Here is a 27,075-nt window from a genome sequence, read left to right on the forward strand (position 1 = left end):
CGCCGACAGAGGCCACCTCGCAGACCATACCTTCAGGCTGACGTCTGTCCAGTAGATGTGATTGTTGGACACGTCGAAGTCCAGCGCCGAGGCCTCCTTGACGCCTGTCAGCGGGATGGCCACGTCGTTGTTGTTGGTCTCCAGGGAGATCCTGTGGATGGCGGCTCGGCTGGTGAACACCAGGAAGGCCTCGGGGACGATGCAGGTCTTCAGGTCACTCAGCAGCTCCAGGCCGATGGGGCAGCCGCACTTGGCGGCGTGAGGCGTGAAGAAGCACAGGTGGCTGCAGCCCCCGTTCCCGTCCGCACACGCGTTGGTTCCTGGAACGAGCACAGCGGCTCTGGCGCCCGGCAGCCCCGCAGACAGAGGCGTGCGTGGCTCCGTGGTCACACGGGGCTGTGTCCCAGCCAGACTGCGCGTGGGGACACCGGGCGGGGCGGGGGGGCGGGGATCATGGAAACGGAGGTCCTCCCCCGCTACAGGGAAGGGACGCTAACGATGTCAACGTGGCTGGCTCTGCGCCCAGGGTGACCCAGTGCCTTTGAACTCGGTCCGTCCATCCGCCCAGCAGCCGGGGAGGCGGGAGTCACTCCCACTCGTTTTCTAGTCATGGAAAGTGAAGCCCAGGGAGGCTGGTGAAGGTGACACGGGCAGGAAGGGGCACAGGTGTAAGAACGCCACGTGAGGGGGTAACTCATATGCACACACGCGCGCACACGCGCACACACACACACTCGCGCGTGCACCCGGGCCTGGACTCCGGGCCTGCTGGTCGGACTGACTGCCCGGGTGGCCCCCCAGACACCGACGCCTCACACACTCAGACTCGCCCAGGAGCACCAAAGGGGTCTTCTCCTCACTGAAGCAGAAAACTCAGGGTGTTCGTTTGTTTTGCCCCCCGTTCCTCTCCGTTAGCTACTGAGGGGCTCTTGAAAGTGGATTTAACGTAGAGTTAAGTATTTTAGTTAAAAGAAGAATCCTTCTCCCCATCTCTCTCAGAAAGTTCTAAGAGGAGACAGAGATGAACCCAGTCTCTCAACTTGAAAGCACGCCCGATGGACGCATCTTTTTTCTGACCCGCTGGGTTCTCTTTTGTGTATCGCTGAGCTCGCACAGGGGCTCACCTTCCACGGTAGATAATCCACGGGTTCTAAAGGGTGACGGCGAAACGGAGCTTACCGGTCCCATTGCCTCTTTGTCAGGAACACGGGTCGCTGGATGGCTAAGGCCTCACCTCCGGGCCTTTGCACAGCTGCCCCTCGGCCTGGCCCACCCTGCCCCAACCTGTTCCCTCAATTCCAAGTTCAAGTGACCTCCCCTGTGTGTTAAAGCCAGGCATCCCCACCACCCCAGCTACAGCCGCTGACTGGAGTAGCGCTACAGAGGGTCTCAGCTGCTAGACAGGGAGGCCGGGAGCTACCTGAGGCCAAGCCCAGGATCTCCTCTGCCCGTTCAGTCATTCATCCATTCGTTCGTTCCTCCAGCAGAGGTCCACAGAGCCCCTCCAACGTGCAGGTGCTGCAGCAGGGGCTGAGGCCCCCCGCTGGGCACAGAGCCCCGCCCCCACCACACCTGGATCCTACTCTCTCTCTCTCCTGTGTAGCCTAATGACCCGCATTTGGAATCTTTTTTAGGAGACAAATCATGTTAAGTGAGCTTTTGGCAGATCCTGGTTTTCAGATAAAAGCTGTGTGTTTGGGGCGCCTGGGTGGCCCTGTCATTTAAGGATCTGACTTCAGCTCTGGTCATGATCTGGGGGTCCTGGAATCAAGTCCCACATCGGGCTCCCTGCTCAGCAGGGAGTCTGCCGGTCCCTCTCCCTCTTTCTCTGCCCCCTACCCCGCCTCATGCTCTCTCCAATGAATAAATAAAATCTTAAAAAAAAACAAAAACAAGGTGTGCATCTGAAGGTCCAGCCTGGCCACACTGGACATCATCACAGCCCACCCCAGTGACGAGGTTGAGGCAGACCCAGAGTGAGTCCCGAGCTCGGCCACACCAGCAATGTGGCCATGCATCCCTCCTCCTTAACAGGGCAAATGGGGCAACGCTGGCATTAGTGTATGGGGTGGCTCCGGGCATTGCGGCACTCAGCCACAGCCCAGCGCACAGCAGACGCTTGGCACACATCAGCCGTGACTGCAACAGCTGCGCCAGCAGCGCCCGTCCACAGCCACGACCTAGTCAATACCCCCGGCGGAGACACCACGCCCCTTCCCAGCTGTCCTCCACCAGATCTCACCATACCCTGCCCTGCCCATCCCCGGGGTGGGCGCCCGTGGACCAAAGGGCAGCCGCGAGCCCACTGCTTCTTCCTGGTGCCGCCCAGCTTGGCTCACTCGCGGCTGGAGGCTGAGCAGACTCACCGACAGCCTTGGCCACGTTCACGGCCTTCAGCCCCATCAGGTCGGGCAGCTGGTCGATGATGACGTCCCGGCTGGCCTTGACCTTGTGCACGCGCTCGATGCTGCGACGCTGCCAGTCGGTCCAGTAGATGAAGTCCCCCAGCAGCGTGAACCCGAAGATGTGGGGGAGCTTGTCTTCCAGGAGTGTCCTCCTCTTTGTCCCGTCAACGTTGATCACCTGCGGGACGACAGACACAGGTATGAACCGGCCTTGGGCCTGAGCGGCCGGAACGGGGACAGGACCAATGCCTAGGAGGCTCTGTTCTGCCTGCACCCCGCGAGGCCATGCGATGACGCCAGGGGCCATGGCTCCCGGCAGAGCTGGACGAATGACATTTTCAGTGGTGGGGCTGGCTCAGGACTCTCCCCGGAGCCTCCCCTGCCTGGGTACGGACACGGCACTGAGAGGGCCAGGCGAGGCAGACAGCTGTGCTCAGCAGGGCTCAGACCGGGGCAGGCTCTGATAGCAACAGTCTGCCGGCCAGGAAGGTGTCAGATCACAGGCTCGACGCAGACGTGAGCTTCCAGAGGCTGCATTACTAACACGCCCGGGGCCCTGGGCAAGACCGCCCACTGGTCTATGGACCCATGTCTTGCTTGGTCAGGCCCAGATGACCTCGGAGGGCCCTTCTGGCCCTGAGTCTGAGCCCGTAACTCTCAGATGCTTTTCAACCCCCCCACACGACTGGCCCTTTACTCTGAGCTGTGAAAGCTAGCTCTTTGTCTTGAAGAACCAGTGCTGATAAAAAGCATTAACCACAAAAGCCACAAAGGAAAAAACTGCTGTCAGACATAAAAACGCCTTAACCGACGGAAACACACAAATGGGGTAAGATGGGATTCGGATGACAGATGATCCTGTAGCCGCTGACGTTGAAAGCAAGACTCGATAAAACACAACATCAAGCTTCTCCGGCTCTTGGGCCAGGATGAAAGCGACACAACAGGTCCCAGCAGACCCCCTGCAGCCAGATTGCGTTTCCAGCTCCGCAGAAAAGCGACAAACACTCTGTTTTGCAGGTGGTGAGAACAGAAGACAGATCAGATTCACGCTGAACAGAAGAGACTTGGGTCTGTCTGCCATAGGACAGCATGGGACAAAACTGCCAGGTCACCCAGGAGGGGCACGGCAAGCCCCCACAACCCGGGGGCCTCAGTTTCTCCACCTGCAACTGAGGGGAGCAGCTGACGTCATCCAGACGTCTTAAACAAAGACAAGGCCCAGGCCCCCAACCTGGGGCAATTCACACGGAAGCGGGAGGTGCCAGCCCCCTATGGATCCTAAAAGCAGCTCCCCGCTGGGGCTCCAAGGCGCCCCCAGGCCAGAACATGAGATTGGGGGATGCCCTTGTACCCAGAGCGGGGGCGCTGCCTGCCTCATTTAGAGGGAGGAGCTCAGGTTGTACCAATTGCTGTGCTCATCTCCAGGGCACCAGGCTGACCCCACGGGTTAGCAGCAAGTGGCAGGTGGGGGACTAAGCCTTTCAAATGGTTTGGGCACCGGCCCTCAGAGAACGCTCTGCACAAAACTTGCCCCCGGGTGGGGTCTCATCCTGGGCTCGTGGCCAAGGAGGTGAGGTGGGGAGAAGAGGAAGATGGTATCCTCAGGAACACATCCCGTCGGAGAGTGTGTAAGTGAGTGAGCAAGGCTGTGTGTGCGCCAACACAGCATCGTGCAAGCAAGAAAGAGAAACAACTCTGTGGACACTGAAATTTGAATTTCGTGTCATTTTCACGCATCACGAAATACTGTTATTCTTTTGATTCTTCCCCCGATCATTTAAAAGTGTGAAAACCGGGGTGCCTGCTTCCTCCTCTCTCTGCCTGCCTCTCTGCCTACTTGTGATCTCTTTGTCAAATGAATAAGTAGAATATTTTTAAAAAAATAACCAGGATGGTTCTAATGTGGGAGGTTACATCTGACTGTGATGGTGACTCCATCAGAAAACAGGAGTCTTTTCCCTTGAAACGTACACTTTCAAAGGGTTGGTCTTGACCTCCTGACTCTCAGCAGGTGGCTTTCTGAGCCCACCACTTTGTGGGCCTCCCTGTAGACCCCCCGCAGGTGCTGCCCCTCAGAGCACAGCTGAGGGTGCGCTTCCTTGGGATCTGCTTGTCCCACCTCTCTGTGGCCCTCCTGCCCAGACCCAGGCACGGAACGTGGAGTTGGCCCTGCTCAAGAGGTCAGAAGCCAGAGTTCAGAGAGGGCAGCGCTGGCCCTGGGCACCCTTGGCGTCCGGCATGAACATTCTTGACACAGCGTCTTGGTGAAATGTCTAGTTTCCTTTCCTGAAGATCAAGGGCACAGGTGCTCAGTGTAGACCAGGGCTTAGACTCTACAGCCCAAGGGCCGGACTGACCGTGTCTGCGCCGCAATCACACGCGGGGCAGTTTTCACACTTTTTTTTTTTTTTAAGATTTTATTTATTTATTTGAAAGACAGAGATCACAAGCAGGCAGAGAGGCAGGCAGAGAGAGAAGAAGGGAAGCAGGGTCCCCACTGAGCAGAGAGCCTGATGTGGGGCTCAATCCCAGGACCCTGAGATCATGACCTGAGCTGAAGGCAGAGGCTTAACCCACTGAGCCACCCAGGCGCCCCGCCCTGGTTATTTTGTTCCACGTAATAAACAAGATCTTAAACTCACACTTGGGAGCAAACACACACAGCTCAGTTGCCCAGAAGCCCCACGTTCTACCTTCTTCCCTGGGGGACAAGGGACATCCAGCCACCCGGCCTGGCAGCCGTCACTTCCCTGCCCCGAGTATTTACCTTGGCTGTGCCAGAAGTCCCCTCCGCCAACCCAGTCCGTGTCCGGGGCAGGGAGACAGATGTATGCGTAACTGCTCAGTCGTGACTTCTTCTCAGCCCGCCTGCCAGCCTACCAGCCTGCCCCACAGGTGGTGTGGACCGGGTGCTCTGGCCCAGAGCCGGCCCGAGGGCAGGTGTCAGGGGCAGGACCCACCAGTTCCCACTGCCCTGGCCAGGGTGAGACAGCAGGGGGCCCCAGAGAGCCCAGATTTTGCGGTGCGGGGCAGCAAGTCCGCGGCAAGCCACACGCAGGTGACACCCCCTGCTACGGAGGCAGGCTAAAGAGCCCGGGTTGGCCTGAGACCTCGGCTTGGTCCATCCACGAGTCCGAGCACCCCAGAGGGAAACAGCCGAGGATGAAGCTTCACAAAGGCTGCTCAGGGCTTCAAAGGGGCAGGACCAGTGTCCGCTTCAACTCGGCATCAGCTGAAACCACCCTCCGGGGACAGGCGTCACGGTGTGTGCCCGGCCGTCTGAACGTTTTGTCCCTGTCAGCCCTGCTAAGGGGCACGATTCCTCCCTCTACTCCGGAAGCAGAAGACAACAGGATCTGTACAACACGTCCGCGAAGGCAGGGCTTCGGGACACACGCGGCTAGAAAATCAGCTCAGGCGCTTCCGGGGACCCAGGACGCCGTCCCACCCCCGCGCCCATCCCCTCTCAACGTCCCTCCGACGTGCCGCCGCGGTCCCGTCCCCCCGTGTCTATCTTCCCTCCTGAACGTCCGCCCCGTCGGGCCACAGGTCTGTCCCTTGCTGCTCTTCCCGGTGGGGCGGCGTCCCTGGACGCCTGGAAGGGACAGGTGCTCACCAGGGGGTGCAGAGGGGGCGGGGGGGACGTGATGGCAGCTCTGTCCAGGGACCTGCTGAGCAGCCGTGGGAAAGGGGCCAGTGGGAGCCACGGCAAGAGTGGGGGTGCAGGCACTCTCCGTACAGACCCGGTGCGTCCTGTCTCCCCGCCCACCGGCAGCGCAGAGACGGCCGACCCCAAGCTGGACCCGAGAGAGCGCTCCTGTCTGCTTTGGGAGATGAGACCGACTGACAAACGAGTGAGGGGGGGACGATGATGGTGCTGGGGACCCGGCAGCCAATCCGGAGCACGAGCCCTGGCCCGGTCTCGAAGGTGCTGCGGCTTCCGGCCAGGAGATGTGGCCTCCAGGTGGGAGCTGGGATGTCAGCATTCTGGAGAAGTCGAGTCGTCCCCATGCAGGAGACTGGGGCATGTGGTGGGGGGAACTCTGGGCTTCCGAGGGAGGGGGCCGGGGGCAGCTGGGCACGTGGACTCGGAGGGCACTCGGGAGGGAAGGAGCTGCCCGGGGTGGGGGGGAAGGGGGGCCCACGCTGGGCCGTCACGAGCCTGGTGTCTGCCAAGCAGCAGGGACAGAGGCAGGAAGGGCCCAGCGTCTGCCAAGAGCGGACAGAGAAGTGCAGGGTCCCAGCAGCCACTGGTTAGAGAAGCTCAGGCAGACAGCAAGTCCTGGGGGCTTTTATGAATCCGGCTGACCCCTGTGACACGAGACCTAAGGCCTGCGGCAGGTTGGAGGAAGAAGGCAAGTGTTTTCAGGGTGGGGAGCCCCGCAGGGTCAGGAGAGTACACAACCAATGGTGGCCGTGGGGACACCGGAGGCCAGTCCTGAGGGTGTGGCTGGGGTCGTGGGGAGGGCTGGGCCCCAGGGCTCTAGACTCCGGAAGAGGGGTTAGGAGGTGTCCCAGGGCATTCCTAGCCCAGGAGGGTGGGACACGCAGCAGAGGCAGCTGGGGGAGGGGTAAGGGTGGGGGCTGAGGTCCATGGACACAGAGGGGAATCGGGGGCTGTGTCCACGGACCTCAGCTCCCACCCACCCCACACGGCTCCAGCCTACAGGAGGGACGTTCGGCGCCTCCCAGAGTGAGCAGCCTGAGCCAGCCCCCCCGGGGGGAGCCATCCCGCAACTCCCAACGGTCACGATGGCAGCTAGCAGGCCAGCCGAGGGGCTGGCCTGGACCCGACGTGCAGACAGCTGTCACAGACAAGGCCGGCAGGAGGGCCCACCTGCAGGGCAGCCCAGACTCGCCCGCAATTCGGCCTGTCCCGTAGGTCGCATCCACATGCCACTAATGCCATCCAGATGAATCCCCGCGTCACCAGCCCGGCCCTTCCAAACCTTTGTTCTCCTCCTGGTTCATCCAGGGTTTAGCCGCAGCTGCCCTAGAAAGTCCTTCTCGGGGGCCTGGTGGGCGGGACACGGGAGCCCGATTACCTCTTCAAAGGGACAGCCCGTTTGTCACTGTCTGCAGCTCCTTTCTTCCAGAGCCTTCCCTCTGCATTCAGAGCCAGGCTGAGCGCACAGCCAGGCTGCACAAAATCCATCCTCCCCATCAAAGGCAACTGGGCGAGGTAGGCCCGAGGCCAGCGCTCTGGCTCCTTAGCACCTGGCCCAGCCGTTCTCTTGTCACTGGGCGTCATTTCTGGGAAACGTCACCACGGCTAGAAGCATGTCCTGTTGCTGCCCTAGCCTGGTTTATTCCTCCCCGGACCATCCCTCCCACCTGGAAACTGGAAAGTAAACACAGCCCCTGGCCCCTCAACGGTTTCCCCTGGAAGCCCCGGGGATCCTCCGTGACCATCAGCACGAAGCCTGTGGCCTGATCCAAAGCATCATCCTGAGGGGCACAGCAGAGGAACAGCTGTTGGGCACACGTACCGAGCCGGCCCAGGAACCTGGAACAGAGCTGGCGCTCGGCAGGGGCTCAGCAGCAAACTCCGGGACCCGAGAGCGAGGGCCGAGAGGCCACAGCAGGGACGTGGAGGCAAGGCTTGGGCCACCTCCAAAATGTTCACACCTGTGTCTGGGGTATGTCCCCACTGGAAGAATGCTAGAGTCCGAGAAGCCAGCACAACACTCGCCTTGGGCATCCCCACTGCGGGGAGAAAACACCCTGAGCTTACGTGGAGGACGGTCTCCACGTCCATGCATGTGAGCAGCGTCCCCCCACCGCCCCCGGGGCAGGGGTGGAGGGGTGCCCGGCACAAACCCCGCAGCTACGGTCAGCCCTGGATGTGTGGGAGGTGGCAGCGACGGGCTCCGCCGGGGTCGGCATTCCCAAAGTGTGTGCCACCAGAGCCAAGGCAGGGAAAGAAAGGGACCCTCAGGCATGTAGTTTGAGAACACCGACACACCTGCATTTCCCAAGTCGGCCTGATCAAAGATTCCCCAGTTCTAATTCTGCAGCGTCTCTCTTCACACTTTCTGGGGATTAGCTCCAAACAGATAACACGCTCGGTACATGCGTTCCTGGTCTGCCTGCGTGGCCCCGTGCAGGTGAAGACTCCGTCCCTGACTCCGGGCCCTCCCTCTCCTCACGCTACTGTGACAGACCGTCTTCCTTGGTCGGTTACCCTTGAAACTGCGGTCCTACCTGTCCCCAGCCTCGTGCCTCCTGACTTCTGTCCCTTCTACTTAGCGGTTACCAAGAGGATAACGTTTAGATTCTGTCTGGAAACCTGACGCTGTGTTAGGGCTCTGTCCGAGGATTGGTTCTAAAAGTCGAAAACCAAAACCCACCCACTTGCCTCATGACCTTGAGCAAGGTACCATCCCCCTGGACCTCAGCTTCTCATCCACAAGTGGGAACCACGCCACATACCTCCGAATACTCTTGGGGGACAAAAACCTTTCATCTGTCATCGGGAAAATGCCAGTCAAAGCCAGGGACACCCCAGAGCGGCCGGCAAGACGGCTACGGTCAGGATAAAGGGCGTGGAACGTTCCAGCGGCCAAGGCTGTGCAGAGAGAACACGCGCTGCCGGGGACAGAGAGCGAGGAGGGGGCACACCGCGAAGCACTCTGACGGCGCGTCCGTGAACCACGCGTAAAACCCCCACGTGGCCCAGCAGTTCCGCGCCTCCGTGTGCTCCCCGGAGAACTAAAAGGCGCGCAGACAAAACTAGCATGTGGTGCCCTTGACAGCCTTTCTCACGGCAGCCAAAAGGGGGAAACAACGCAGATGCCCATCAACAGACGGTGCACAGTGTGCGGTCCGTCCGCGCGACCAGGGTCACTCAGCCATAAAAACGAAACGAGGACAGATACCACCGTGTGGATAAATTCCAGAAACAACACGCTGCGTGAAGAAGCCAGGCACGGAAGGCTGTGCGCCGAAGGACCACACTCGCATGAAACCTCCGGGACAGCCAGCCCCACGGGGACCACAGGAGATCCGTGGGTGCTGGGGGCTGGTGCGGGGAGGGGAGACCAGGCCTGGCTGCTTAGTGGGCACGGGGTCTCGGGTGACGAAATGTTCTGGAACGGGGCAGCGGCGGTGGCTGCTGTGGTTCAGCTCTGTGAATGTGGGAGAGGCCGCTGAATGGCACACTTTAAAATAGTTAAAACGGCCCTCATGGGTCACGTGTGTTCCCACAGTAAACGGCCCCAGCACCCCACCGTGGGAGTACACGGAGACACGCCTGTTCCATGTCCGGCAGCGTCAGTTGACACACATGTCCCCAGCCCCCCAGCTGCTCCCAGGGGCGGGTGGGGTCCACGAGGCGAAGCCTTCTTGGCTGACCACAAGGGAAACAAGGGTCATGCCTTCAGGCTCAGAGGCTCGAGAGAAACTCCCTTTAGCAACAGGGTCGTCTGTAGGGAATCCGGCAGGAACTGGCCACTGGGACAGCGACTTGGGCGGAAGAGGCACCTACTCAGCCCAGAGCCCCGTCCAGGAGCGTGGCATGAAACCCTGCGAACCGGACGCACGTCGGTCTCCCTGCTCCCGCCCTCCCCCGGCAAGCTGCCTGGTGGGCGGCCCCCCCCGAAGCCAAGAGAGGAGCGAAGTTTACCCCCAGGTGGGGTGGTCCATAAGCAGTGATGCGACCAGCACCGAGGGGAGGCGTCCAGACCGAGGACGGGCACATACGTCGGGGACTGCCCTGCTGTGGGGACGAATCGAACGACTGTCTCCAGAGCACCTCCAAAAAGTACACCCACGAGCAAAGAGCAAGTTGCCAAAGAACACATCTGGACATCACTTGAATTAATCCCACGGAGTCACACAGAACAGGATGACGCTCCGTTCCGGGACACGTCCACCTGGCAAGAGAAAACGCCTTGGGAACGCGTCACCAGATTCAGAATGGGGGTCACCTGGCTGCCACCACGTTGGTAAGATTTTCTGTGTTACGCTGTGTGGTGGGCACCTGCATGTGAGTTTTCACTAAGATTTTGTGTTGCGAGGGACACCTGGGTTAAGCAACCGATACTCTTGATTTTGGCTCAGGTCATGATCTCAGGGTCGTAAGATCGAGCCCCACATCGGCCTCCACGCTCAGCAGGGAGTCTGCTTGGGATTCCCTCTCTCCCCTTCCCTCTGCCCCTTCCCCCACCCCTGCTAGCTGGCGAGCACGCGCCTTCTCTCAAATAAGGAAGTAAATTTAAAGACGGGGATTTTGTTTTTGAAATAGTTGAAGTCACACAAGAAGTCACTCAAGGAGCTCCCGTGTGTCCTTCACCCGGCTCCCCCCGAAAACCTCTCACCCGAGCGCAGTGCCCTGCAACGGCGTTCACTCGGCCACGCGGCTCCTTACGGGCCTCCTGCATGTTGGAAAAGTATCCTAATATGCTATTTTTTCAAGGATCCTATTTGGCCAAAATGCAGAGCACAGGGGCTCAGTCGGTCAAGCGACCGACTCCTGATTTTGGCTCAGGTCACGATCACAGGGTCATGAGACCGAGCCCCACGTCGGGCTCTGCGCTCAGTGTGGGGACTGTTGGGATTCTCTCTCCCTCTGCCCGCCCCCCGGCTCGCACGTGCGCACACACACACACACACACATAAAATCTTAAAAAAAAACCAGCAGAGCACAGGCATCTGTCCACTGCCCGCCTGGTACACGTCATGGGCTCCAGGACCTCCAGGCCTGCTGGGCTGTGCCAGGCAGCACGACCTTCGTCACACGGCTTCGGGAACCAGCGTCCACCGGCGGGGAGGACTCACCTCGATTTTGTCCGTCTTGGCATCTCCCCAGTACAGTTTTCCCTCCTGCAGGTCCAGGGCCAAGCCATTGGGCCACCCGAGGGACGTGTTCACCAGGACGTGCCGCTCCTGTCCATCCAGGTTGGCGCGCTCGATTTTGGGATTCTCCCCCCAGTCTGTCCAGTACATGAGGCTGGAGGGGAAGCACATGTCGTTGACGCTGTCCGGCCCGTCCCCACCGCACGCCCAGGGCCGAGGACCACACCCTCCCCATCCTGAAGGGTGCACATGCAGTGCTGGCTCCCTGCCCACATGGGCGCCAAGCCCCCCACATGCGGGACCACGGGCTCCACAGGAAACGGGGGTGCCCACAGCATGGGCTTCACGACCCGGCATCCCGGGACTCGAAGGGAGCGGGTGGGACCCTTCTGTCCTGCAGGTGGGTGGACGGCAGATGTGCTGGGAGACCCATGGGCCGGAGGGCCGAGCACCAGGCAGGGGGCCCACGTGGAGCGGAACCTTCCTCAAAGAGCCGAAGGGCTCCTGTGCACAAAGCGCAGGCTCCACGGGCAGACGGGCCACGAGGCCCAGCTCTGCCAGCAGGCACCTTGAGCGGGTGACCGTGGTTTTGCACCTCTGAGCAGCACCTGACAGCCCCCGCCAGGGACCACGGTTACAACCGCTGCGGCTCTGCTGGTCCCCACAAGGCACAGCTCCCAGGTCTCCCTCCTGTTCCTCCAGCTCCTCCTCCAGGCTGTCTCCGGGATCCCACGCGGCACCCCGCACGGAGGGCCAGAGGCTCCCCCTGCAGCCCTGGCTCCGCCGCCAGGAGCTCCAACTCTTCCTCCTCCCCCCACCGCTTTCCCGTTGTTGGTCATGAGCCCCAGGAAGGGGGCTGCTACCCTGCTCTGAGCTGCACAGGTTCTCGGAAAGGCTCCTACATCGACAGACGAGCTGTTTTCACAGAATCCCAAAATGGAAAGTTGGAGCCACACTGCCTGGTCCGATCCCAGCATCCTGCTGTGTGACCTTAGGTGAGTCCCCTAACCTCTCTGGGATTCAGCTTCCTCTACTCTACAACTGTACCCACCTCCGGGGGAGAGAGGGGAGGTAAAGATTCACCGTGTGCAATGCTCAGAAAAGGCCCAGCCCGTACGTCGTTAAGTACATCCCATCATCAGCCTAGAAACCACCCTGGTGAAGCATTCCATTTCACAGGTGAGAAGGGTGAGGCCCCTGGAAAGCAAGGACTCCCCCCAGCTCTCCAGGCCCTGTACACACATACACGATGTCATAGCATTACAAAGTCTGGGCCCTGGACCAGCAGCAGCATCCCGGGGGGAAGCTTATGAGAAATTCAGGTTCCCAGGCCCCGCCCCAGACCTCCTGAATCAGAACTCCGGGAAGGGGCCCAGCCACCTACGTCTTAACAAGCCTCCTCTGGGGCATTCTGATGCCGGCAAAAGTTCCAGAACCGCTAGTATCTCTCACATCTGGTGGCCTGGCTCCCAGCACCCCCACCAGGTAGGAGGTCCAACCCCCTCCACCACACTTACCCCATCACAGGGTGCAGCACAATGGCCCGGGGCTCATCCAGGTCCTCGGACACCAGGATCTTGCGGGAGGTGCCATTGAGACGTGTCACCTCGATGCGGTCAGTGCCCGTGTCCGTCCAATAGAGGTTGCGGGCCACCCAGTCAACCGCGATGCCGTCGGGGTCGTTGATCTCGGTGTTGACCAGCGTCTGTGCGCCTGACCCGTCCAGGTACGCCCTGCGGATGGCCCGCACCTCGTCGTCCGTCCAGTAGACATAGCCCTCCAGCGGGTCGTAGTCGATGGCGATGGCATGTCGGATGTCATCAACCTGCAGCACGATGTCCGTGAAGTCCGGCGTGTCCAGCGAGATCCTCCGCAGGTCCGTCCGCCGGGCCAGCAGCAGCACCTCCTCGGCCCCTGAGGGAGCACATGCGGTGGGGTCAGAGGCCGGCAGCAGGACAGCGGACCAGGCCTGCGCTGGGGCATGGCACGGAGGGGCTCAGCCAGCCCCCAGGGTCAGAGCTTCCGCGCAGCCACCGTCGACCGTAGGTAACACTCGCTGTGACCCTCCTCCGTGGTCACTAGCTCATCCCCCTGAGGGCTCTAGGAGGCCAGCACTGTTTGTATCATCGTAGTATCGAGGAGACCATGTAGGCACAGAGAGGTCAAGCAACCAGCCGAAAGCCACACAGCCACCTGACCTCCACCACCATGGAAGAGCTGCTTCACACTCCGTGTCCCTTTGCCCCTGCAAGCTCCTCTCCTGGCCACAAACCAGTGCCAGATGCAGGTCCCACAGAAGCACTGGGCTCCAGACCGCCACTGGCAGCCACACTTCTCAAAGCCCCCACTGGGCCGCACCTTCCATGTGCTCCCCCTTCACGGCTCAGCTCAGATGCCACTTCCTCATGAGGCCCCCCGACCCCGCTCACCCCTCCAAGGCAGCTTCATGCCACCTAACAGCACACATCACTGCACGGTCTGATTCCTTCCCACGTGACTCTCTCACTGACGAGGGCAAGCACCGGGGGGCGGGTGCCCTGGGCTCCCTCTGCCACCCCAGCAGGGTTAACATCTCAGCCCCATCCTGGACCCTCCCTGCTGGGATTTGTTGGAACTTCCAGGACAAACAGCACAGGGAGCCTCACAGCACTCCCCCACCCAGACCAGGATACCCCTGGAGGCTGTGTGCCCTCCCCCAGAGCTGGGTCCTTGTCCCCTCATTCATTCTGGCCCCTTCTGGTCTCAAGGACTCACAGAGCCAAGTTTAGGCCCAGAGACCCCTTCTGGAACTTTGGGACCACTGGCCCGGTCTGATGAAAGGCCCAGAATGGGGAAGGACCTGCCTCAAGTTATGTAGCAATGCAGGATGGGGACAGGGACAGAACCAGCCGGGCACATCTGTCAACCTCAGGCCCCCAGGCCCAGCTCTGCAGGCAGCTGCCTGGTCAAGCCACAGCCCTCAGACAGCAGACACTCTCCGGCGCCCGGTGCCAACTTCTTGCCCCAGTGGCAGAGCCCTCGGAGCCCAGTGCCTCGCAGAGTCCACCTGGGGTCCCCTGACCTGCATTTCAAGTAAGGGTGGGACTGGGAATCCTCGAGGTCCCGCCCCGAGGTGCACAGCTCATCACCCAATTCCTCCACTAGAGGGCGACACATGACAGCAATAGTTCTCTGAGCCCAGGGCTGGGAAACTGAGGCAGGCAGTGCCCAGAAGGCACCCCAAGTGCCTGACTGCTTTGGAAACTCCGAGACCCAAATTCAGATTTGGCCTTGATATGGTGTGCATTGGAAGGAGGGGAGGGGAACTCTGAATTTTAACAAATTGTCTTCCTTGGAGCTCTCTTCCCAAAATGTTCTGTTGACATCTGACCTGTCCTTCAAGGCCCAGATCCCACATCTCCCCCTCCTCCTCCAGGAAGCTTTCCTACCACCCTTACCCCACGGGATGGGCTGGCCGCGCACACACACACACACACACACTGCATGGGCACCACACTCAATGTTTCACTGGGATTCGTGCACATGCCCCCTCGGCTCTCTGCAGACCCCGGGCCACACCCAGGACAGGTGCTGACGTCCTCAGACAAGCAGGGAGAACGCAGGGCAGAAGTCTCTGTGTGACTCTGGACAGGTCTCTAACCTTCTCCGGGCTCTGGTCTCCCCATTTACACTGAAGAATCAGCCCAGCCTGCTGGTGTGTGAGTTTCTATCTGGCTCTGACATCAAGGGAACCATAAAACCAAACTCCGGGAAAGGCTCTGGCTTCATCTCCCATGATGGAGGGACAGGGGATGCCCCTCCAGGGCACGTCCAGGAAGAGCCCCGTCCCAAGAGGATGTCACAGACCCATCCAAAGAGGCTGTCATCGGGCTCCCGAGCGGAGGCCGGGGCAGCTCACCGTGCAAGGCGGAAGGGTGTGTGTCAAACCGCACGTGACCTCAAGTGGTACTTCCTCCCCAGAGAAAACACTGGTCCCTGAGGGGAACCAATGCTCTGTCCCCAAATACATTTTTTTTAAAGTTTTTTTTTTTTTTTTAATTTGAGAGAGAAAGAGCACGTGTGGGAGGGAGGGGCAGAGGGAGAGGGAGAGGGAGAGGGAATTCCAAGCAGACTGCTAGCTGAGCACGGAGCCTGACACAGGGCTCAATCTCACGACCCTGAGATCATGACCTGAGCCAAAATCAAGAGTCAGACGCCTGACTGACTGAGCCACCCGGCTGCCCCACAAAACACCTCTAGCACCTGTTTCCCCATCCCCGTTCCTGGGGTCCTCCAGACACAATCACCTAAAATACTGTGAGCCTCACGCCATCCCAGAGGTACGACTACGCCCCATTTTACTGATGAAGAACTCAAGGCACAGAGAGGTGAAGCTCCCCGCGCAAGGGCCTACAGGAGCAAGTGGGGAAAAAAGGCCCCGCAAACACTTGGCTCTCACCAGACGGCACACGCAGCAAGCCCGGTGCTGGTGCGCCGCCGGGCAGCTGGCTCGGCCCCCCAACCAGGTCTCTCCGCGGCAGCTACTTTAGAGCAGGAACGGGGGGCGGAGGTGGACAGGCACAGGATCCCCCGGGCCGCCGGTGCTCCTGGGGTCACACAGAGAGGGCAGAGCCCTTCGGGGAGGAACAGCGTCCGTGAACGGGTGCTAGGAAGGACAGCGGGGGTTACAGGTGGGCCTGTAAGGGACCAGCTGAGACGGGGGAATCCGGCTCCAAGAACCTCAGATTCGTGCAGCTGTGACGTGTACTAGACTCCAACAGAGTGTCCCTGAGGGGCACAGAGCCATCAGGGACCCGAGCCCTCCATTAACCAGGTCAATACAAAGCCTCCAGCACACCCCACGGCCAAGGAACCCCATTATCAGCGTCTCTTAAGTCTCTGTGACTAAGGCAGTAATTAAATGCCAGGATAAATCTGTAGGTGATAATTGACTCTGGGGGGGAATGTCTGACACCCCTTGCCCTTGGGCTGCAGAGCCTTTGAAGTTTTTATTTGAGCTTGGCCTGGAAGACGGGGACCCTCGGGGTGAGAGCCCCAGCCCAGCCCACTGCCTGAAGCGTGGAGGACCGGAGCTCTCTGTCCAGGACCAGGCCCGCGGTGGGGGGGCGGGGGGGCAGCTGCAGAGAGAGAACTCCCTGCCCGGGCTCCGTGGGCCACTCGCCGAGGCGCCCACTCCCAGGGGACCTCCCGAGCTGTCTGAGCGGCAGCCCTGGCCTCGGGCTCCCTGGGTGGGTGTCGGGCACTGGGCCGGGCCAGGAGGAGGGGAGGCCGCCCCCTTCCCTGGGACCAGACACGGATTCTGGGTAGGGGTTTGTTTAAACACCAGGGAAGTAAATTGGTTAGAAACTAACCGTTGGCCAAATGGCTTTCTTTGGGGTTGTTCAAACAAACAGCCTGCCCCACAGGGCTGCCAAGGAAAGTGAAACCTTCCCCTCGCCGGCTGGGCAGCCATCCCTGGAGCCTCCTTCAGGCGGACTCCTGACCTCTCCCTTTCCTCCCTGCACGCACAAGCGCAGGAAAGAAGGGCAGCGCCCCTGTCCTGGGGCCAAGCGCAGGGCAGGGACCACAGGCCAGGCCAGGGCACAGCCTTCCTGGCAGCGGGCGTTCTCAAAACACAAAAGCAGACCCGAGGGATGGCCCAGTGTCACAGGCATGGCAAGTTCAACACCATCCCTGCCTGCCAACGTCCCTGTGGACCAAGCTGGCTTCCATCGCAGGGCACCGTCCCGTGGGTTACACAGAGCAGGCGAGATGCAGGAGAAAGCTGCCGTAACACATCAGCGCAAACGGGGGGTGGGGGGCCTCGTAACGGCAGAAGCGGACTCCACAGTTCTGGAGGTCAGAAGTAAACGCCCCAGGTGCTGGCAGGCCCATGCTCCCCCTGAAGGCTCTGGAGATGTCCTTGGCTCTTTCAGCTCCTGGTGGTTACCAGCAAGACCCAGATGTTTCTTGGCCTGTGTTTTCACCACTCCAACCCCTGCCTGTCTTCACATGGCCTCCTCTCCTGCGTCTCTGGGTCTCCATTTCCTTCATATAAAGGTCACTAGTCATTGGACTCAGGGCCCACCCGACTCCAGGAGGACCTTATCTTAACTCGGTTATACCTGCGGAGACCCTGTTTCTGAGTCAGGGCCCATTCACAGGTTCCGGGGCCTCAACACGTCTTTTTGGGGGACAGGATACACCCCACAAGCGGTGGGGAGCAGAGGTGAGAGGAAAGGTTCTGTGGAAGGACAGGCAGGTCCAAGGGCTAGGGGGACCTCCAGAGTGCACAGGGTCGCTGCTGCAGCCGGGATGGACGGGGATGGGGCTGGCCCACGTGCGCCGTGCGCACCGGACGCTGGGACAGCGCTGAGCCCGTCGCCGTCTACAGGGCAGCCTCGTGCAAACAGCATGCTCTCCGTGCAGCAGGGGCCCGGCCACAAGACAAACAAGAGCCTCCCCGAACAAAAGCCCGGCAGGAAACACACGCAAATGTCCCCAGTGACTATCTTTGGTCCATTCCCGGTCTTCCTTCTGGTCCCCGGCGGGGTCTGCACACGTGTGCTGTAAGGGACCCGCCTCTGCGGGCCAGGCTTCACGTAGGGACACCAAAATTCGAATTCCCTACCCTTTTCCCACGTCACAAAACATTCTTCTTGTCTCTTTTCAACCCTGCAAAAACAGTCGCACCAAAGCAGGCGGGGAGCCACGGGACCCTCCGGCCGAGCGAGGCTGCGGGTCCCGGCCCTCACGTGTGCCTTTCACAACCAGCGACGGCCCGTCCGAATCACAGCGGGAGCCGTGTCAGGGGGGCGAGCGGGGTCGCAGGAACTCTCGGGAGCCCCTGCTCGATTTTCCTGAAACCGAAAACAGCCATACAAGGCAAAGTCTATGCCTCATTTAAGTTCACTGAAAGACGTCCAAGTCGAGAAAAAAACCACCCAGACCTCAGCAACAACCAGAAGAGACGGGTGACCTGAAGAGGATGCCAGAGGGGAAAAGGCCAGCCGCTCAGCGTGGCTGCAGCAGGGCCCCCGCCTCCCGGAGGACTGTGCCCGGCCCACGCTTCCTGGACGGCAGTGTGGCTTGGGGACCCCATGACCCTCCAGTTTCCCCTCTGCAAGCCCAGCCCCAAGCAGCCGCTGGACACACAGGCAGATTCCTGGCTGGGGAGGGTCACCGAGGCCTCTCGATCACAGCAAAACCCAAACCCGCAGAAAAGGGCCTGTGGCACCGTCCATACCCCACAACCCGGGAACAGCGAAAAGGGCCCACGAGAGCACCGGGCTCCAGGGCAGGGCTGAGGGAGGAAACACCCGGCAGGCGGTGGAGGAGGTCGGGCGCGGCGGGGCCCCCACATGATGAGGGGCTCGTGCCAACCCAGATCTGAACGCAAGCAGAGGGGACAGGAGAGTGTCACCTCTGGGCGGCCACATCGCAGGTGGCTTTTATTTTCTGTTATTTTGTGGGATGTCGTCCTTTCAAGGGTGATCATGAATGTTACTTTTCAACCAGAAAACATCAAGACTTTGAAACATGGTGCTTGGGTTGATGCGGAGAGGCCTCGTGGTTCCGGCGATGGGGAGAGGGGCTGGGCTCTGGGCACGAGGCTGTCTGACCAGGCGACCAGCGGGAATGGAGTGGCCACGCAGGGCTGACCTATTTGGCCTGAGCCAAACAGGAGGGAAGAACCAAGAGGAGGGACGGGGCGGGGTGGGGGGCAGTGGAGCTGCGGTCCCTCCCCCGTAGCCCAGGAGGAGGAGAGCCCCCTGCCGGGTGGTCCAGCAGGGAAACCTGGAAGATCTCTGCTCCCCAACATGGGAAAGGGTTTTTCACAATGAGCAAAACCACACGTTCCAGGATGTGGACTGATCAAATCAACAGAGGAGAGAGGCGGCGGCCCCAAGCCCCGCGTTCCCCCCACCCCGGCACCCAGCATCAGGGCCCCGCCTTTCCAGCAGGCAGAGCGGACGTCACAACTGTCCCCACTGAACCAACTGCATCTCCAAGAGAGGATGGGCCCCCACCCGAAGGCTCACACCACCCCAGTCGGTCCTTCCACCGACTTCCTCGTGCCGGACTCAGGATGAGGAGCCTCCCGCCCCCATTTGGCCCCAACCCCGCTCCCTACCCCCCACCCCGGACCTCGCCGGGCAGAGCCAGGTCCCAGCGCAGCCCGCCCTCCACGCTACCGTCTCTGAGGCCATAAACAGCTTCACAGCTGGTCGGCAGCCAACTTATTTTTGTTTTTCAGCAATTGATTAAATTTCCCCATGGCCCCCTGGGGTAAGCTGTTGGACAGGCGCTGAGACCACAGCCCGGCGCCCTGGCCCAGAAGGCCGTGCCGAGTGACCACAGGGGAAGTGGCTGGGCCAGGCACTGGCTCCACTGGAAACCAGAGGCCCGAGCAGCTGTCTGTCTGCGCGACCCACCCCGGGCCTCCCGTGAGTCCGTGGCAGGCTATCGCCTCGGCGCGGAGTCCGGGCCTCCATCTGTACAGCAATGAAGTGGGGGAGTCACTCCTCTGCCTTGAGGCCTGGAGCAGCCAGGGCAGCAAGGTCAGTGCCAGCCCCCCGACTCCCTTGTTCTCCCACAGCCAGGGGTCAGCCATGGTCCTCTGCCACCTGCCCTTCCCCCTGCCCCTCAGGGACTGCTCGCCACCCAGCCCGAAGGTCACACCCAACTGCAGCCCCCAGCCATATTTCCTCACTGAGCCACCTGGGGTGAGCAACTCGACCTCTGTCTCCTCACAGGTTAAGAATCAGGAGTAGCGAAGGCTCCCCAGGGAGGCCGGGAGGTCCTGTGACAGTCAGTGAGCCTCTGAGCCCAAGGCCACAGCACCTCCCCCACAGGTCCCCCTCCCAGTGGCACAGAGCCCGCCCCGGGGACAGGCCTCAGGCCACATTTTCTTTGAGCTAGGCCACAGAGATGCACCCTGAAGGCTCACGACCCGGCCCAGAGGACCTTGAGAGACTTGTGAACAAAGGACAGCTGATTGGACCAATTAAATGTGGGCGACTGGGAGCCTGAAACAGGGGAACGTGGGGTTGGATGACATGAAACAGTCGGGGACCCACAGGGAGAAAGCCCGATCCCACCTCTCTGGGCACGTGGCTCAGGTCTTTCAAAACAACCACACAGAGCATGCCCGGCTGGCTCATCGGGTTAAGTGTCTGCCTTTGGCTCAGGTTGTGAGCCCAGAGTCCTGGGATCAAGTCCTGCATTAGGGCCTTCTCCCCCTTTCCCCTTGCTCACGTTCTCCCTCACTCTCTCAAATAATTAAAATCTTACAAAAAAAAAGAAGAAAAAAAAAAGCACACGGAGTGCCTTCCCGAGCCCAGGCACACTGCCCGCGTCCCGTAGTCTTCCTCTGATGACATCCTGTCCTGCAGCTCCTGGAGGTGGTGGCAGCCACGCCCCCCTCTGCACTGCCCAAGAAAGCTCCCTTGGGGCAGGCTGCTTGGTCCAAATCCTGCCTCCATCCCTTCCTCTGGGGCCTTGCTTAAGCTCTGGCTGCCCAAACCTCCAAAGCAGGCCGGCCCCAGCCCCTCAGACCAGCTCCTGTGAGGCCCCGGTGTTACTGGGCACCGTAACCCGGCAGCGAGGCCAAAACCACGGAGGAGGCTGGGGGTACCAGGGTTCGCGTGGTTTACCCTAACTCAAGGGCACTGCACCATACAGGGTTTTGTTTGGTTTGGTTGTTTTAAAATAGGCTCCACGCCTAGTATAGGGCCGGACGTGGGGCTTGAACTCATAACCCTGAGATCAGGACCTGAGGTGAGAGGTGGAGTCGGATGCTTAGCCGACAGAGCCAGCCAGCCTGGCGCCCAAGCACCTCAGGGTTTATAAGGTTCATTAGGAGACATGAGCCTGTTTGACACTCCCAGGTCAGTGAGCCGGGAAGACCCTGCATGTCACCAGGTCACAGCCAATCAGATCCCGATTCCCACTTAACCAGGAGTGGCAAAAAGGGGACAAGGGTAGGGACGCCTGGGTGGCTCAGTGGGTTAAGCCGCTGCCTTCGGCTCAGGTCATGATCTCAGGGTCCTGGGATCGAGCCCCGCATCCGGCTCTCTGCTCAGCAGGGAGCCTGCTTCCCTCGCTCTCTCTCTCTGCCTGCCTCTCCATCTACTTGTGATTTCTCTCTGTCAAATAAATAAATAAAATCTTTAAAAAAAAAAAAAGGGTGTGGGGGACAAGGGTGCAGTCAGCCAAGTCCTGGGGCCAGGACGACCAAAAAACCTCAGTGCTTGCCACAGCAGATGCTCTGGAAGTCACCTCGTCCACTCCCCCAGCATTCTTCCTGGGCCTGACACTGGTCCCGCGGGAAGCCAGGATCCCTCCTGTGCGGGGGACAAGGGAGCGCATCATAACGCATCTCCTGGAGGGGTGGCGGGCGTCTGAGGACACGCCAGAGGCCCGGGCATTGGCCTAGTACATGAGCCACCAGCTCACTGCCTCTAGGGCTCTGCAAACTGGAGAGGGTAAACGCGCCGGGCCACGGTCCATGGAACCAAGACAGAGGACCTTCAGCCGTCCCCAAAGCCAGAGCGGGCACGAAGGGCACGTGGCCAGCAGGGCTGGGCGAGGGGAGGCCTTTCTCCTGCAGCCGATGGCTTCACCATGGGCCTGGACCTCGAGCTCAGAACCTGACTCCGCAGACAACAGAAGCCGCCTGAGCTCTGGGGCCGGGCTGGAGCTGGACCCGGCTGGGCCAGCAAGGGGGTCACTGTACAGGCTGCGGCGGGGGGGGGGGCTGGGGCCAGCGCAGGGAGTGACTGCGGCGTTGCTCTCCATCGGGGGACACGGGGCACCCGGGAGGCGCCACCCGGTCTCGCCAGGCCCTGGAATGACCGTTTTCTCTTTCTAAGAATAGGGCGTACTCCCCTCTCCTCTTTTATTAGATTGAGAAGTTAGTCTTCGGGCTCAGACACAAAGGAGCACACGCCGTGCGGTTCCGTTTCTGGGGCGCTGCAGAACAGCCAAGCTAATCCATGGTGACGGAAGTCAGGCGGGGGCTTCCCCGGCGGGGTGGGGGGGGTCTGCAGCGGGCCCCCGGGAACGTTCCGGGAGCTGGAAGCATTCTGCATCCGGACGGGGGTGGGAAAGAGGCAGACGTGCGTGACTGTCAAAGCGAATCACAGTGGACACTTAGACTCTGCATTTTACTGTCTGCAAATTACACCTCCGTTTCCCGAAGAAAACGAAAAAAAAAAAAAGTTAGTGCCTGGACTTGTGACACCATTTCCTGGGACTGTGCAATCTGATTTCCTTGCTATTAAAAACTCACGGTCCGTGGCTGAGAACAGCAGCTGCCTTCTGTTTGCAGAGTCAACGCCAATCACGGCCAGGGCGGCGGCAGCCCCGGCCACAAGGGCCTCCTTTCTTTTCCCTTTGACCTACTTCCCTGATAAGTGACAAGACGGCCAGACTGGGAACAAACGCGCCCCTTATTCCTCGCCCCGAGCCTCGGCTAATCCACCCAGAGAGACGCATGGACGTGAGGGGCTTTGAGACATCGGCCCAGTTGTCAGTCTGCCCGTCAGACCCGACAGTGACGCCTCTGTTCCCCCACCCCCTACCCCCCACCTCGGCCCCCACATCCCCTCGTCCTTTTGTTTCCTGTCCCTGCGAACATCTGTTAAAACTACTTGGCGAGGTGCGGCAGGCAGACCCGTAAATCACGAAGCCCGAGCCTCCCACCCGCCCCAACACGCAGCCACGGTGGAGGGCACAAAACGGGGTGGCAGCCCGCCCCATCCCCTCCCCCGCAGGGCAGTGAAGCCACGTGCCCTGGACATAGCCCCAGCAAGTCACCTGCCCAGGTCACTCAGCCCAGAGCAGGGCACACACCGCCCAGAAGCCCCTGGCGGGGAGGAATGCGCAGGAACAAAAGTCACAACAGGGGCTTGTTCCACAAGGAGCCGCTGCTGGAGCGAGGGGGGCCATGGGCTTGCTCGGGTGACAGTGGGAACTCCCAAATAAGGCCCCGCTACTGCTGTTTTTAGCCCATCCCACATAATTGGAAAAACATGGGGGAAAACCAAAGCCAGCTGGGCGCCTCCATTGGCCAGGCCGCTGGGGAGGGCTGGGGGAGGCCGGCACTGGAGGTCGCATGGTGCGTGGGATCGCAGCCTGGCCCAGGCACCCTCCCCCACTGGCTCTGGGGACAAGAGTCACTCAGGCTCCCAGGGTCTCACCAAGTCCCCCGGCCAACCCCCAGAGCTGGGGCCCAGGCAGGGGCCACTTGCTCTGCCATTCTTCCCAGTCTCAGAGCCTACAGGACCCCCAGGGGGCCACATCATGAGGGTCTGGGGGACCATGAGACACTGTACCCTGCGGCGAGTAGCTGGCCCCCGCCCACGGGGCCAGAAGACACAAGACACTGCTGATTCAAAGGAAGAGAGTCCAGATCTGCTGTCCTGTCGTGTGGCCCCACCCAGGCACTGGAAAGCGGACTCTCATCTGACTCCCCAGCCACAGGGAAGGTAGTCCTCCTGCTCGCGCATCTCACAGGTGAGAAGGCCACACTCTGCGCCGGTGCAATCCTCTGCCTCTATCGGGCCGTGTGCAGGCCCTGGGCTGTCACAGCCCCGTTCACTGGGGTCTGAGTATCACGGCCACCGCAGCCCCCTCCTTGGGGAAGGCACCCGCTCCCTGCACAGGGCAGGCTTTCATCTGCTCGAAAGCAGGGCATAGTAGGGCCCGTGCATATCACGAAAATTTCTTCCAATTTAACTCCACAGCACAAATACTCAGATGCCCAGAGTGAAAGCCCCAGGAACCCACCAGTCATGCCTGAGGCCGCGGCTTCGGGTCCTGAAATGCTACCCGCCGTGTGGAGGGTTCCCCCAACGGCAACACATCAGCCTGCCTTGGGCAGGTGTCAAGGGCAGACTCAGCCCTCCGCCTTCCACACCTGCCCCTTGTCTTGGACGCTCTGATTTGGGGGGCTGGGCCACCTGGATGTGATGTCAGGCTCCGAGGGATTCTGACACATCCAGACCCCAGTCCAGCCCGGCCCGATGCTGGCCTTCACCCCGGGAAAGGAGCCACGTGTCCAGTGCACTCAGGACACCCACCTCACTCTTCTGCCCGCTTCCCACCGGCTGTGTGAGGAGGCCCCCACCCCGCCTACGCCCCCTCAAACCTCCTCTTGCCACCACCCAGCCTCATCAGCTGCTTCTGATCTCAAGCACTCAGGGAAGAATTCCTCTTCTGACGCCAAATCACACTGCCTGCCTGGCTCCAAGTTCAAGTTCAAATTGAAGCACGGCTCCTACTTGCTGGCCAGCCAGGCCGTCCTCCCAAGAATCAGGTACTTTTTCCAAGTGAAGCAACTGGAAGCACAGAGAGGCTGGGTTATTTTCCCAAGACCACACAGCCAGGATGTGAGTGCCGGTGTCATAAAACAGTAACTAGACATACAAAGCCATCACCTGACTGGAAATTGCTCTAAATTCTGAGTCTCCCTGGGACTGAATTCCTCACCACCCCCAAAACTCTCCAGCGGACTCAGCTACAGGTCAAAGCCATGTTCGATGCCACGAATGTCACCTCTGACACCTCCCCTTTCAGAGCAGTGGAAGTTGGGACCCTCCATTTCTCTTTTCCAAAGGCTTTTCCTCTAGACCAGGACCTCCTGGCCCTCAGTGTGCGGCATCAGTATTCACCCCTAAAGGCCCAGACCACACCCATTCCGTGGCCCAGGAGACGTTGTCCTGGGCTGACCCTGCATCCCATCCTCCCCGTGGCCACCAGGAAGCCCCTCCCCATTGCCGGCAGCGTCCACACGTTCTGCTCAGTGCCGACCAGCAAGGGACCCCGCACCACGTTCCCGCACGCTGGGACCTCTGAGCTCCGCTCAGCGCGGGCAATCAGCAGGACTCCGTGTCTGCCTCCTCTGTCTCACCCTTGTGCTGCCAGCTACGCTCTCCAGGCTACTTTCACATTAGCCTGCACAACGTCAGCGGTCAAAATCCACAATCTGTGTGTAATGTACACCCGCTGACAGGCACAACTACACACGCCCATGCACACGGGGCGACCTGGAGGGCCAGGCCAGGAAAGGAAAACACCCACAATGTCTTCATCAAACATTTTGCCTTAATGTGACATTCTGAGGCCAGGAATAAAACCTGGAGGGCGGGAGATCTGCACCCTAAAACCCGTCTACAGGCGGAGTTGTCACGTGCTGTAAAATCCCAATACCTAAGCCCCCACTCATGGCCGACTCTGTGATTATCGCCCAAACAGAAGGAAAGCCCCTAAAGGAGAGCCCATTCCTCTCTCATGCCCCAATCCTTCTGGATTAAGAAACGTGCACAGATATCCCCCACATTTCCACCCCAAATTTCCAGAAAGCCACCTTGGTGGCAAACCCTTGCAATGTTCTCAGAAGCTCCTGAATTTCTTCTCAACTCAACCCAAAACTTCTAGGAAACTCTTTGTCCTTCCACCCCAACTTCTAGTGGCTCCGGGGAAGGAAGCCACAGAAGCCCCACACGGGCCCCAGAACCAGCCAGTCAATGAGCAGGAAGCACGTGGGGTGGGAACCGCTCTTAGCGAAACACGGAACCCGACGGTCTCCCTCACACACGGAGCAAGAGCCCAGCCCAGCCCTTCTGTGTCCTCTGGAAGCTTCCTGCTCCCGGCAGACGGCTGCTGTTTTTAGCCCACCCCACATAATTGGGAAAACCAGGTGTACACACAGGACACCTGGAGCAAAAGCAGGACACAGTCTCAGCCCCTGGGTCCCCTGAGCTGCTCCGGGTGACTGACTCCCGGACCCACACCCACCTGAGCCAACAAGGACGGCTTTCTTCTCACGCTTGGCTTTCTCCAACTGAGTGACTTATGAAAGTGCCCTTTCCAGCTGGGAGACGAGACAGCTCTCACAAGACCAGGGATGGTGGCCCTGTGCCGCTGAGTGCCAGGGGACTCTGCAAGCTGGCCAGGAGTTTGCGGACCAGCCCCCTGCCAGCAGCTTCCCACAGGGACAGGCTGTACTGCTAATCCACCAGGTCCAGCCCACGGGGGCTGGTGTCCGCCCTTCGCCATAGCTTCCAGCCCCCTCCCCGCAGGACAGCCACCTCTGGGAAGCCCTCTTACCCCAGGGCATCTCCTCTCCGCCACCCTCTGTCGACCCCGCTCTGTGGATGTTTGCAGGAGGAACACAATGTCCTCCAAAGGGACCGTAGGCAGAGGCCCCAACAGGGAGTCAGAATGTCGCTACTCCTCTGCCTGGCAAAGAAATCGGCCCTCCCCCGGGGGTGGGAGGACCGTCAGACGGTGGCGGGGTAGGGGAGGCAAACTCAGGATGACCCGCCCTACTCCCTCTGGCCCAGCGTGCAGACGGATGGACGCCAAGGGTGTGAACGGTGGAAGGGGCTACCACGTTTTGCCCCGATCACACACCCGGCGCCCTGCACAGGGCTTCTGCGTCCCGTCAATATGCCGTGTCCTTCCCCCGCCTCCCCGAGGAGGGCGTGGCCCGTGACCCCCATCGCACGGATGAGGAAGACGGGCACACAGCAACCAGGCCCCAGACATCATCCACCCCCGGTGATCAAAGGCGGCCCCGGGCAAGCTCCCCAATAAGGTGGGCACTTCTGTGTGTCCTACCTTGCCAGGGGGTGGGGGGAAGTTGTGCCCACCCCTCACTCTTTCCCTAAATGTCATGTGCACCCGGGTCCAGACACCCCAAGCGGGCAGAGACAGCAGCCACGCCTGTATTCACCACGCCTGCCCTCCTCCCAGAGCCAACCTCGCCTCCCCAGCCAGCACCCCGGCTCGGCAGGGCTCGCCCACAGACGGCAGCGACAGACACCAGATTTTGCTCCCTCCAGCCTGGAGGCCAGGCCCCAGGCCGGCACCAAAACTCGTGTTT

The 27,075-nt window shown here is 60.6% G+C and overlaps 1 protein-coding gene across 1 annotated transcript in view; it reads right to left on the reverse strand.

Annotated features, from left to right (window-relative positions):
• LRP5 (LDL receptor related protein 5) overlaps positions 1 to 27,075 on the reverse strand; it is a 70,273-nt gene that overhangs the window by 30,583 nt on the left and 12,615 nt on the right. Inside the window, exons 5-8 of the mRNA XM_044260361.1 lie at positions 12,722 to 13,118; positions 11,187 to 11,358; positions 2,367 to 2,583; positions 31 to 320 (exon numbers count right to left, since the gene is read on the reverse strand). Coding sequence (XP_044116296.1) covers positions 31 to 320; positions 2,367 to 2,583; positions 11,187 to 11,358; positions 12,722 to 13,118 — 1,076 coding nt within the window. The remainder of the gene's footprint in view (positions 1 to 30; positions 321 to 2,366; positions 2,584 to 11,186; positions 11,359 to 12,721; positions 13,119 to 27,075) is intronic.

Source organism: Neovison vison, chromosome 7 (assembly GCF_020171115.1).
Source record: "Neovison vison isolate M4711 chromosome 7, ASM_NN_V1, whole genome shotgun sequence".
Classification (NCBI taxonomy): domain Eukaryota; kingdom Metazoa; phylum Chordata; class Mammalia; order Carnivora; family Mustelidae; genus Neogale; species Neogale vison.